We start from the raw sequence: 11,709 nt of genomic DNA, 5'->3' as shown, positions 1-11,709 counted from the left end.
TCCCCAGCATTATATTACAAAAAAAAGGAGTGGTGTGCTGGGCATGGTATCATATGCCTTTTAATCCCTGCACTTGGGAGGCAGAGGCAGAGGCAGGGGGATCTCTGAGTTTGAGGCCAAGCTTGTTCTACATAACATGTTCCAGGTCAGCCAAGGCTACATAATTTGACCCTACCCCCCAAAAAACAAGTCAGGTGTGGTGGCACATGCCTGCAGATCTCTGAGAGTTCAAGGCCAGCCTGGTCTACATAGTGAGTTCCAGGCTTGCTGGGACTACAGGGAGACCCTGTTTCAAAAAGACCAACTCCCCTCCAAAAAAAACAAAAAGCAGGCATGGTGGCGCATGCCTTTAATCCTAGCACTTGGGAGGCAGAGGCAGGCGGATCTCTGTGACTCCAAGGCCAGCCTGATCTACGTAGCAAGTTCTAGGCCAGCTAGGGCTACAGGGAGACCCTGTCTCAAAAAGACCAAAAAAAAAAAAAAAAAAAGGACAGGTCTTCTAGGAGTTCGAGGCAGGAGGATCAAGAAAGATTATCCTTAGCTATTTAGCAAGTTTGAGGCCAAACGAAACAAAACAAAACCCTACTGTCTTATCTCTTTTTTCTTTGAGATAAGGTCTCCCTATAGCCCCAGCTGGCCTGGTATTCACTATATAGACCAGACTGGCCTTGATCTCATAAGAGATCCACCTGCCTTTGCCTCCCAAGTGCTGGGACTAAAGGTGTGTACCACCATGTCTGGCTTTTTTTGTTTTGAGACAGTGTTTCTTGTAGCTCAGTCTGGCATAAAACTGGGTATATATTTGAGGATGACCTTGAACTTTTGATCCTCCATCCTCTACCTCTAGAATTGTAGGGTTGCAGGCTTATGTCAACACATCCAGCGCTTCTCTTTATAAAGGATTTAAAGCATAAGCAAACCTGCCTTGGTGTCAGAGCATTCTAGGAGTTCATATTTTTTAATCCCCTAGTCTTGTATCCTTCTCTAAGTAGTTAAAAAAATTGTTTTTGGTCTTTCACTATTTCTGAACCTTAGCTAAATGTCAAATGGATGCTTTTGCATTAGCTTGACCCTTTATAACTTATATATCACAGCCAGTCTTAGAGATAAGCATTTTCTGGATTCCAATCTGATCCAGTAGATGAATTGAACGGGAAAAAAAAAGTGAGAGACTAAAATGATCTATTAAGTGTATCTATCAAGTGTTCCCTGGGGCAGTGTTTGGTTTGATTTGAAATGACTTTACTTCCCTGAGGGAGGCAGAATGAAGAAGAAAGGCATTTTCATTAATGGCTTCTTCCACAGAACAAAGCTCTGTAAAATCAACTGAAGACCTTCCTCTGCTTACATCCTGGCTCAGGCAGGGACTTGATTTATATTTGCTTTTGTCTTAACATGGAGTGGGGAGGGGGTGTTTATAAAATCCTAGAACTCAATTAGGCTTTTTTTGCCCTGGTTCCTGCCCATTGTGGTCATCTCTCTATTGAGACAAGTGAAGAGCCTAAAGGCTTTTCTTAAGCGCTTAATCTACTTTTATTCTTTTTTTCTAACAAGTACTAGCTCTGGGTATAGATCAATATTTAGCTGTTTGCTATGAAATTGTGTAGTTTAGTAGCTGCCTTGCTAGAAGGCCTTACAGAGAAAAGGAAAATGGTATGTTATAAAAGGTGGCGATTGTAGGACCTTTGGCATACTAGAGGCTCCTCCCTATGACCGCTACCCAATAAAACTCAGTGTCATGTAAGACACTGCATCTGTAAGCAGAGCAGCTCTTTGACTCTTGATACCATCTAGGTAGAAACTTATTGGAGCTTGAGGTGAGGATATCTTTTCACCTTGATTTTTTTCTGGGCTCCCTCCAGTATTTCTCTGAAGTGACTCCTTAATTCAGTCAATTTTATAATCAGACTGTGGATGTTCGTGAGTTATTATGTTGAGGCAACTTTGTGTGATAAGTATGAAACCCTAACACTTTTTTTGCCTTAGACTATGATGTATTAATATCCTTAGAGAGTAAGAGAGTATAGTGTTGGTTTTTTCTAGTCCTGAAGATCTTTTTATTTTTAATTTTTTTAATTTTTTATGTGTATGTGTTATGCTTGCATGTGTGTAAGTGCACTGTGCCATGCAGTGCCCGCAGAGGATTGAAGAAGGCATCAGATCCCCTGGAACTGGACTTACAGATGGTTGTTAGCCACCATGTGGGTGCTGGGAATTGAACCGGGGTCCTCTGCAAGAGCAGTCAGTACTTTTAACTGCTGAACCATCTCTCTAGCCCCATCAATTTTTAAAAATATTTTATTTATTATTTTTATTTTGTGTTTATAAGTGTATTGCCTGCATGTATGTGAGTGCACCTGTGTCATGCATTGCTGTGGAGTTCAGAAGAGGGCGTCGGATTCCCCTGGAACTGGAGTTAAGGACAGTTCGTAGCCACCATGTGGGTGCTGGGAATCAAACCTGGGTCCTCTGAAAGAGCTGTCAGTGCTCTTAACCACTGAGCCATCTCTCTAGCCCCAAAATTGTGTTTTGAAGGAACACATTTCAGGGAACATTAATCTAGGTGTGTCATCACAAGGAAAAGTTTTGTTTATTCAGTCTGGAAACTTTTGTATTAGGGCCTTTGGCATTCTAGAGAACATTCACTCTGTGCTTCACAACAGTACTTGATTTTCTGTCATTGGAGAGGTAAGTGGGTAGGTACCATATTGAGGGTTTTGAGAAGGGTGAAAGTGGGACAAACTTAAGGGTATGGTACTTTTCCCTAGAATCCCACAGAGAGGAGGTACCTATTCAGTAGTAGAATATTTCTCTCTGAGAAAGAAGCTGTGAGAGTGACCAGAGTTCTAATTACTGGAAACAAAAATAACTTTTTTTCCCTTTTTTTCTACAGATGTGGGACCTAGGCAAAGGCCTGGCAATTCCCCAAGTCTACCAGTCGGGAGTGGCTGTCTTGGTTCTTAGTGTGTTGTCCTCTGTAGTGCTGGCAGCCATGTGAAGAGCTGAAGTTCTGGGCATCGTCTTGTACATTATTACATTGATTTATATTCCTATTCATCACTCTTTATCTCCAACCAACAGAGTTCTCTTGATTGGTTTAGGTGCTCTTGTGCTTGCAGATCCCTTTGGAGCTTTGTAGAGTAGCTTGTAGAACTATAGAACTAGTAGAAGTTCCAGTTTTCTTATCTCTTAGGCTGGAGTGGCTGCAAATCTTTTCCTGCCCACAGCCTGCAGCCTACTCAGGCCTAGCGGCTCTTACTCCCTCTCCATATTGGACTTCAACTTGTGCTGAGGGTCAGCTTTTGGCTCCTTCTCGCTGTGACAGTGAAAACAATGCCAGTTCTGTGGCTGCCCTGGGTGCCACTGGCTGTGGGTTGCTAGCTTAAAGGACATTTCTGTTCATTGGTGAGAGCTTAGGGCCTTTAGCACCCACACAGTATGACTGTGACACAGTGAAGAAGAAAAGTGGAGGTGGAGGGGAATTGTCCTACCCAGCTAGAGGGAGATAAAGAGAGCAAGTTGGATCGTAGAAGCTGATGCTTTGGGAAGATGAGATACAGCTTTTGATAGACAAGGAAGATCCAAAAAATTAAAGTTTCTGTTCCTTTTGTTTTTCAATTCTAGAAAGCAAACTTAATGTCGTGTTTTCTGTTCTAAATTCATGTACCATCTTTTTTGAAACAATTAAAATATTGCTAATTTTATCTTTGACTCTTCGAAATCTAGAGAAATCAAGAGAGGGTTAGTGGGAAGGATTCAGTTTCCTCCCTGTATTAGTCACTTTTCTATTGCTGTGATAGAAACACTGACCCAAGCAATTTATAGAAGGAAGAGTTTATTTGAGCTTACGGCTCCAGGGGAATTACAGTCCATCATGGCAGGGAGGCATGGTGGCTGGAGGTGGCTGGAGCAGGAACAGCAGAAGCTAAGCTCTCACATCATCACACAGGCACAGGAAGCAAGAGAGCGACTGGAAATCTGGCAAGGCTTAAGAACTTTCTAAACCCACCCCAGTGACGTGTTTCCTCCCAGATAGCCACACCTTCTAAAACCTCCCAAAACAGTGCCATCATCTGGGGACAAAATGTCCAAATACTTGGAGCCTATGGGGGACATTTTCATTCAAACCATCACACTCCCATTCCCTTTGGGTCTTGGGTATTTAGACCCTCCAGTATGACCTGTCCCAAGAGGGAAACAGATTGCCTTATAACTGACCACTGAAAAAATTTTGAGAGAATCACATATAAGCAGTCCAAGGATTTTGGTGCCACAAAAAAGCCTCAGAAAAGAAAAAAGTGGTTAAGCATGTTGAGAGCTTTTGGGTTATTACAGGTACACATCCCATCCCTTTGAAAACTGGGTATATACTTCATGGCACAGTTCAGCAAATTATCCACTGAAAGATGCAGTGTACCAGTGGAAGTGATAACTAAGGGATAATGACCTAAGATACAAAGTTAGGAAGAAATGCTGAGAATTTCTTAAGGTGTGGAGTAGGGGTATGGGGAGGATTGTTAGAATTTCTAGCAAAAGAATTATGATGGAAAACTTGGTACTTTTATCCCTGTTGGGTCAGGCAGTTGGGTTCCTAAATCATTGGCAGCAGTTCTATGTATGTTCGTGGTGTTAGAAGTCAAACCCAGGGTCTTGTACCTGTTAACAAGCACTTTACCACTAAACTACTCTAGCTAGGAGTGCTGTTTTGATAGGCTTTGCAAACTCTAGAGTAAAAACTGGAGATTTGGCTTAATGATAAAGCCCTTGCCTAGTATGCACAAGGCCTATAGTTCCATCTCCAACACCAAGAAAAACAGTACTCTAAGACATCCATCTTGCCATTGAGTTGTTGATCAACTAGTTAAAGGAGTGGATTGAAGAGGAGTAATAATGACTAGCTGGTGTCAGTTGGCTAGGAAGACAAAGTGAGTTCAGACAATGGGACCTGCTGCTTCAGTAGTCCGTAGAGATTTTTTGAGAAAGGGTCTCACAATATAGCCTTGACTGGCCTACAATTCACTATGTATTCCAGGCTGGCCCTGACAAGTCTACTGTAGTGCTAGGGATTGAACCTAGGGCCTCATTCATGCTAGGCAAGCACTCTACTCCTGGGCCATAGCCCTAGCCCCTTTGTTTTTGAGACGGCCTCAGCAAATTACATGGTGGAAGGAGAGAGCTTGACTTCAAGTTGTCCTCTGACCTCTGCATACATACCATGCCATAACATGCATACAGAAAATATATGTAATAATTTTGGGGGGAGGAGGGGGTCTTTTGAGACAGGGTCTCCCTGTAGTGCCAGCTGGCCTGGAACTCACTATGTAGACAAGGCTGGCCTTGGACCCACAGAGATCTGCCTGCTTCTGCCTCCTGAGTGATGAGATTAAAGGCATGTACCACCATGCCTGGCTGTAATATTTTTTTTACATACTCTGTAAACAGTTGTACTTGTGATTTGAAGTCAGTTGCACAAGAATCAGTTCTGTTCTAGTTTGTTTCTCCATTGCTGTGACATAATATTGACCAGTACCAACTTGGGAAGGAAAGGGTTGATTCTGCTTCCATCTCTCTGGTCACAATTCATCAGATAGCCCAATGTAGGAACTCAGGCCAGGAGCCTGGAGGAAGGAGCTGAAGCACAGGCCATGGAGGAATGCTGTGTACAGGCCTGCAACCCTGGCCTGTGCTCAGCCTGCTTTTTTATACAATACAGAACAACCTGCCCGGGGGTGGTACTGCCCACAATGGGCTGGGTCCTCCCACATCACTCAAAAAAAAAAAAAAATCAAGAATATAGCCCACAGACATGGCTACAGGCTAGCCCAATGGAGGCAATTCCCCAATTGAGGCTGCCTCTACCCAGGTGTGTCAAGTTGACAACTAAGTTATCCAGCACTGGTTCTTTAGGTTTTGCCCTTGCGATGTGATGCAGACCAATTTTCTCTTGGCCATTTCTGAAGTATAACAGTCCTTGTTAAAACTTCCTGCACCCAAATTGCTGTAATGTTCTTTTCCCTACTTTTTCTCCCACCCCTCCTAATTATGGATTACAAAAGACAGTCATAACAGGAGGAGAAAATCCAGATTGGTAAAAGATTTAAAAAACTATTTATTTGCCCAAATTTGTCTCTTCGGTCTCATAATTTCTCTGTTCCATATTTCTGATCTGGGGGTTTTGTTTTTATTTCACTTAATCCCTAAGACAGATCGTAGCATGGCCCCCTTTCCTCTAAGAAATTCCAGCTTTGCATTTCTGTATTTCAGCTACAGTAGGACTTGCTCAGTGTTCTAGCATACACACTGGCTTTCAGATTGGGTCTTAGGAGAGTTGACTGGGGTTAGGGGACCTGGAGCGACCTGCAGAGGGGTGTGAGCTTTGGGGTTCATTGGGGGTGTCACCGTCGATATCTGGGGAGCTTGGGATTATGGTTGGATTTGGTGCTTGTTGTACAGTCTTTGTGATACATTTCTTTTGTTTCTGCTGATTGTCTGGATCGTGAGGCTGTCAGGGTTAGAGTAGAAAAGATGATCATATTTCAAGTTAGGTCTAGATTATTCCTAATCAACCTTGGAATTATAACTCCCTTTTGTCCCATGCCATGGGAAGGTCAGGGTTCAAATAAGAATAGTTAAATTTAACCTCCCCTTGAGAGTATCATCTACTGGGATTGAGTGGGGAATCAAATGTCTCAGTTTATTCCTTCAAGCCTTAATGATTAGGAGCTAGACAGGATAAGACTGGATTGGTTAGAGATTCCCTTGGCTGGAATAGTGATTAGTGTAACAAACATTTTTGAATCTAGAAATAAAATGGAAAGAAAGATACCTTGCCTAAAATTTCAGGACGCAGCCCATTAGAGGCCTTGAGTAGATCAGGATTTTTCTGTATCCATTTGGTGAGGGAGGCGGCAGCAGCAGTTGTACGGGAGGTCAAGGTCACTCGAGCAGGTGGTACCTTCAGGGGCATTTGCCAAGTGCCCATGAAGGAACCCCAAGGACTTGCCTAAAAGGAAAAGGGGTTCCTCAACAGTGTCCCCTGCTGGTAACTGGTTGGCAGGTTGTTGGTCTCATTTCCATTCTTCACCTTTGGGAATGCTTAAGTAATGACACCTGAAAGTTCACTCTCCCTCCTCTTCCCTTTTCCCAGTCAGTTACCCTATCATCATCACCTCTCCTCCACCAACTCAAATTCTGCATTCTTTTTTTTTTTTTCTTTTGGTCTTTTTGAGACAGGGTCTCCCTGTAGCTCCAGCTGTCCTGGAACTCACTATGTAGACCAGGCTGGCCTTGAACTCACAGAGATCCACCTGCCTCTGCCTCCTGAGTGCTGGAACTAAAGGCGTGCACCACCACACATGGCAAATTCTGCATTCTTAAGAGATAAAGGAATCCCCATGCATAAGTGTCATCATCTGAAAATATGGTTTACACAGACATCAGTTTAAGGACTTGTATGCTAAGAAGCTTTGCCCTTTTGGATAAACTGGCTGGTAGGTTGGGGTACTCACCTTATAGACTGAACTTTAGTTTTCTATATAGTGACTGCAAGCTCACAGCTTTTACACTTCACTTCTTACCTTTTTGATATGGAGATGGGGATCTCACCTTGGAACGGGGCACTGAGGGCAACAGATGACCTCGATCGTTGGCGATAATCTGAGTATAACCTTCTTGGGAAGAGATTCTCTGTGGTGGAGGTAGGAGAGAGAAGTGCTCAAAGTGAAAAGGGAAGAAGGACAACAAAAAGTATCTGAGGGCTTAGATAAAAGGCACAGGAAGTGGAGAATGTAGACTTTCAGAAAGCGAAAAGGAGTTAAGTGACTAAGAGAACATGATGTCAATCACTATAAATTGGCCTTGGAGGGGCACTGAGTACAGAATACCTCTTTCGTTGGCTTGGCAGGAGACCAGTTCTGCAGGTACTTGGGTGAGAAAGATTTTTCATACTGTGGAAACAAAGATGAGAATCCCTGTGAGGCTCTGAGCTCTCAAGCCTAGGAAATGATGACAGTTCTCTAGAGTTGAAAGCCAAAGGCCTCAACAACTATGTGGGCTCCAACTCCCTGTAACAAGGATATATATATATATATATGCATGAAAATACTTCAAGGGAGATGAAAAATGTGGTAATGGAGTACATGTAAAAGGAAAGTACATGAAAGTGCGTGCTCACAGAGAAACCCCAGGAGAGGACCAGCAAAGCTCAGATGTGGTTTCTGGTTGCTGGAGATCGGAAAACTCACTTTCCCATTTTTCTGTTCCTCAGATTGGCACCAAAATCCAGTTTGAAAAAAAAAAAAAAAAAAAAAAAAAAAAAAAAAAAAAAGGAAAACAAAAGGGGGTACTAAGTGGGGGAAGAAAGGAATAAACTGGGGGGTAAAGGGAGAGGGGAACGATTGAGAACAAAGTGTATGAAGATGACATGACAAGACCCATAATGTCATAACCCACATTAACACAAAAAGATTAGAGAATTAATACAGAAAGAGAAGAAATTAGAAATAAAAAGGACAAAGGACATGCAGTGCTGGGGATTGAGCCCAGGATCTTGTGCAGGTTAGACAAGTGCAAGATTATAATCTGGGGACTAGAGATGGTTAGTGGTTAAGAGCAAACTTGTTCCCAGCATCCACATCAGGCGGCTCACAACTGCCTATATCTCCAGCTCCAAGGGGATCTGACACAGCTGACCTCTGCAGGCACCTGTACTCATGCACACACACACATGCACACAACATTCATAATGTAAGATGGTAAATCTTTTTAGAAAAAGATTTTAATCTGTTTGATCAGGATATGTGCTGTCCAATGTGTAGCCACTGAGCACATGTTTAAACCCTTAAAAAATAACTAGTCCAGAGCTTTCTAAGTATAAAACACTGGAGGGCTGGGGATATAGCTCAGTTGTAGAGTGCTTGTCTAGTATGTACAGAGTTCTAAGTTTAATCCTCAGCACTCAGGGGAAAAAAAAGGATTTTTGAAGAGCTAGAATTTAAAATATATCACTATAATTTTTAAAATATTGATTATGGCAGGCATGGTGGCACATGCCTTTAATCTTAGCACTGGGGAGGCAGAGGCAGGCGGATTTCTGGGAGTTAAGTTTAGCCTGGTCTATGTAGTGAGTTGCAGGCCAGCTGGGGCTACAGGGAGCCCCTGTCTCAAAAAGACAAAACAAAAAAACATAAAATATTAAGTAGGATGTGGTGGTGCACACTTTATCCTCAGCACTTGGGAGACAAAGACAGGTGGTAAATCTCTGAGATTGAAGTTAGTCTGGTCTACAGAGCAAGTATCAGGCAGCTGAGGTTATAGGGAGAACTTGTCTCAAAAACCAAAAAGCAAATAAAAATATTATCAATACTTTGGATTTATTGGGTTCTATTGAACATTACCAAATTTTAATTTTATTTTTAATTTTTACATAGCTATTAATTAAAATTACATTTGTGACTCACATTATAGGAAGTGTTACTCAGACCAACAGTTGGTGACCACATCAATATTTATGCCTGCTTTTGGTTAGCAAAAGAGCTAAGAATGGTTTTTATTTTTATTTTTTGAGGCATGGTTTCACTGGCCTTGAACTCCTGGCAATCCTCCAGCCTCTTCGTGGCAAGAATTGTTTTCAGTTCTTTTGTTTTTTGAGACAGGGTCTCACTATGTAGCCCTGGCTGGCTTGGAACTCTTCATGTGCCTCTGCTTCCTGAGTGCTGGGATTAAAGGTGTGTGGAACATGAATGGCTTTTATAGACAAACATTTGTATTGCTTTGACAGAAAGTAGCTGGCCAGGATGGCTCGTACCTATAATCACAGCACTTGGCAGGGTGAAGTAGGAGGATTGTTAGTTTAAATGGCCAGTCTAGGAGGGCTACATAGCAAAACCTTGGCAAAAAAGAAGAAAGAACACCAAACTTTGAATCTCAACTGAGCGAAATATTTTCTCCAAAAGATTTCCAAAACTTTGGGGGTGGAGAGGTAGCTCAGCAGTTAAGAGCACTTGATGTTTTTGCAGAGGACTTGAATTTGTCAGCTGTGAGCTGCCTGCCTGGAACTCCAGCTCCAGGGGATCCAACACCCTCTTCTGGCCTCTGCTGGCTAAATTTTACCAAATTTTTTATGGATAATTTAATGTAAGTATCTATGCAGTGTCTATGACTTTGTTATTTGATTTACAAAGCCTAAAATATTTACTCTGGCCTGTAAAGAAAAAACAACAAACAACAACAAAACTGTCTTCTGGTTAACCCTATAATTTTAACTCAGGAGACCCCTTTTGCTTGTTCCTGGGCCTTTCCCAACCTTGAGGTGAAACACCATCTCAACCTATATTTAGCATCTGTTCAAAGATCAGAATCCTATGGGAGGGGGTCAGTTTAAAGATAGACACTTAAAGGTAAAAAAAATCAAATGTTAAGGATGTGGAAAAGAGAACTTACCTGGTTGGCACTGTAGTTAGTGGCCATGATCCTGTGCTGTTTACACTTGTTGCCAGGCAACTACAGAAGGCCAGCCTTCTGGAAATACCTCCCTATGGGCAGGAGTTGGCTATCTTATTATTTCTGTGGCTCATGCTGCCTCTTTCCTTTCTCTCTGAAACTTAGGTTCATTTTCATTTTAGAGTGTGAAGGACTGAGTAAACAAAAAAATTAGCTGAGAAGCAACCCTCCCTTTTCCCCCAATGTAAACTAACCTCACTTAACTTTCAGGTTGTCTTCAATCATTTTAACAAATTATGGAACCCCAAGAGCTGTGTTTGTGGAGAAATCCAGACTGTAGAACTAGAACCTGGGGTCAGAGTCCTTATTCAACATGGGAACATAGGAGCTGTGTGACATTAGACCACTGGCTTCCTTCATTAAAGAACTCTTCATCTCTGTGAGTTCAAGGCCAACCTGGTCTACACAGTGAGTTCCAGGACATTTGGGGCTACAGGGAGACCCTGTCTCAAAAAAACCAACCCCCGCCCCAAAAAGCCTCTTCACTTGTTGTAGGAATAGCCTGCTTTTTAAAATATCTAGATATTATTAAAGCATAATGGGTACTATTCATAGGACCTACTGCTTAATTTTCTCAGAATGACAAAAGTACAGTGTCTAAAAGAGCAAGCAACCCAAGTTTGTTACCACAAGGAAAAATATGTCTTGTCCTTGGTCCTTAACACCTGTCTCTTCCATCACTCTAGAATCACAGAACCCAAGAACATAGGTTTTTAATGTTGGCTAAGATAAAGTGAATCAGGAGGGGGAGTGGTATTTCAGGGGGGCGGGGGATGATGAAAGTCCAAATTGAAAGCACTAGGTTTAAAGGGTTAAGTGGTGATGCCAGAACACAAACTTCTTATCAGTAGGACGAATAAACCCTTCTGAGACTCATGTAAACTGATGTTATACCCATCTACTGGGTTAGACAAACAAGTGAGGGCTTGTCAGTTATAAAGATTAAAAAGTGCTAAGAAATAAGTTGTTCATGAAATACATAAGTAGGGGGGCTGAAGAGACGGCCCAGCAGTTAAAAGCACTTGTTGCTCTTGCAGAGGATCCAGGTTTGGTTCCCAACACCCATTTGGTGGCTAACAACCTTCTGAAATGCCGGTTCCAGGAAACCAAATACCCTCTTTTGGCCTCTGTAGGCACTGCACACTGGTGAACTTACATGCAGGTAAAATACTCATACATGAAATTAAATTTAAAAATTTTAATTTAAAA

General features: G+C 42.2%; 2 protein-coding genes across 3 annotated transcripts in view; one reads left to right on the top strand and one right to left on the bottom strand.

The window, feature by feature from the left end:
- Sdhc (succinate dehydrogenase complex subunit C) overlaps positions 1-3,704 on the top strand; it is a 30,131-nt gene extending 26,427 nt beyond the window's left edge. For both annotated transcript variants that reach the window (XM_008847980.3, XM_029553518.1), the window contains one exon: positions 2,894-3,704. In XM_008847980.3, the coding sequence (XP_008846202.1) occupies positions 2,894-2,998 (105 nt within the window). In that variant the 3' untranslated portion in view covers positions 2,999-3,704. The remainder of the gene's footprint in view (positions 1-2,893) is intronic.
- A 2,385-nt stretch (positions 3,705-6,089) lies between these two features.
- Positions 6,090-11,655, bottom strand: Cfap126 (cilia and flagella associated protein 126). Its single transcript, XM_008847979.3, has 5 exons — positions 10,441-11,655; positions 7,884-7,946; positions 7,606-7,686; positions 6,827-7,003; positions 6,090-6,502 (listed from the first exon to the last, which is right to left on the bottom strand). The coding sequence occupies exons 1-5, from the start codon at positions 10,465-10,467 to the stop codon at positions 6,320-6,322; spliced, it is 531 nt and encodes a 176-aa protein (XP_008846201.2). The 5' UTR covers positions 10,468-11,655; the 3' UTR covers positions 6,090-6,319.
- Positions 11,656-11,709: the final 54 nt, after the last annotated feature.

Source organism: Nannospalax galili, unplaced genomic scaffold, assembly GCF_000622305.1.
Source record: "Nannospalax galili isolate Female #2095 unplaced genomic scaffold, S.galili_v1.0 scaffold484, whole genome shotgun sequence".
Lineage (NCBI taxonomy): Eukaryota > Metazoa > Chordata > Mammalia > Rodentia > Spalacidae > Nannospalax > Nannospalax galili.
The sequence above is the reverse complement of the archived record's forward strand: the minus strand, read 5'-3'. Positions and strand labels throughout refer to the sequence as shown.

Bases quoted from the DNA above. Each gene is read 5' to 3' on its own strand.
- Cfap126 (XM_008847979.3), bottom strand. From the start codon at position 10,467: ATGGCCACTAACTACAGTGCCAACCAG. The intron at 7,947-10,440 runs GTAAGTTCTCTT...TTGTTTCCACAG, and splicing joins CTAACTACAGTGCCAACCAG to TATGAAAAATCTTTCTCACC. The intron at 7,687-7,883 runs GTATTCTGTACT...CCTCCACCACAG, and splicing joins CTGCCAAGCCAACGAAAGAG to AGAATCTCTTCCCAAGAAGG.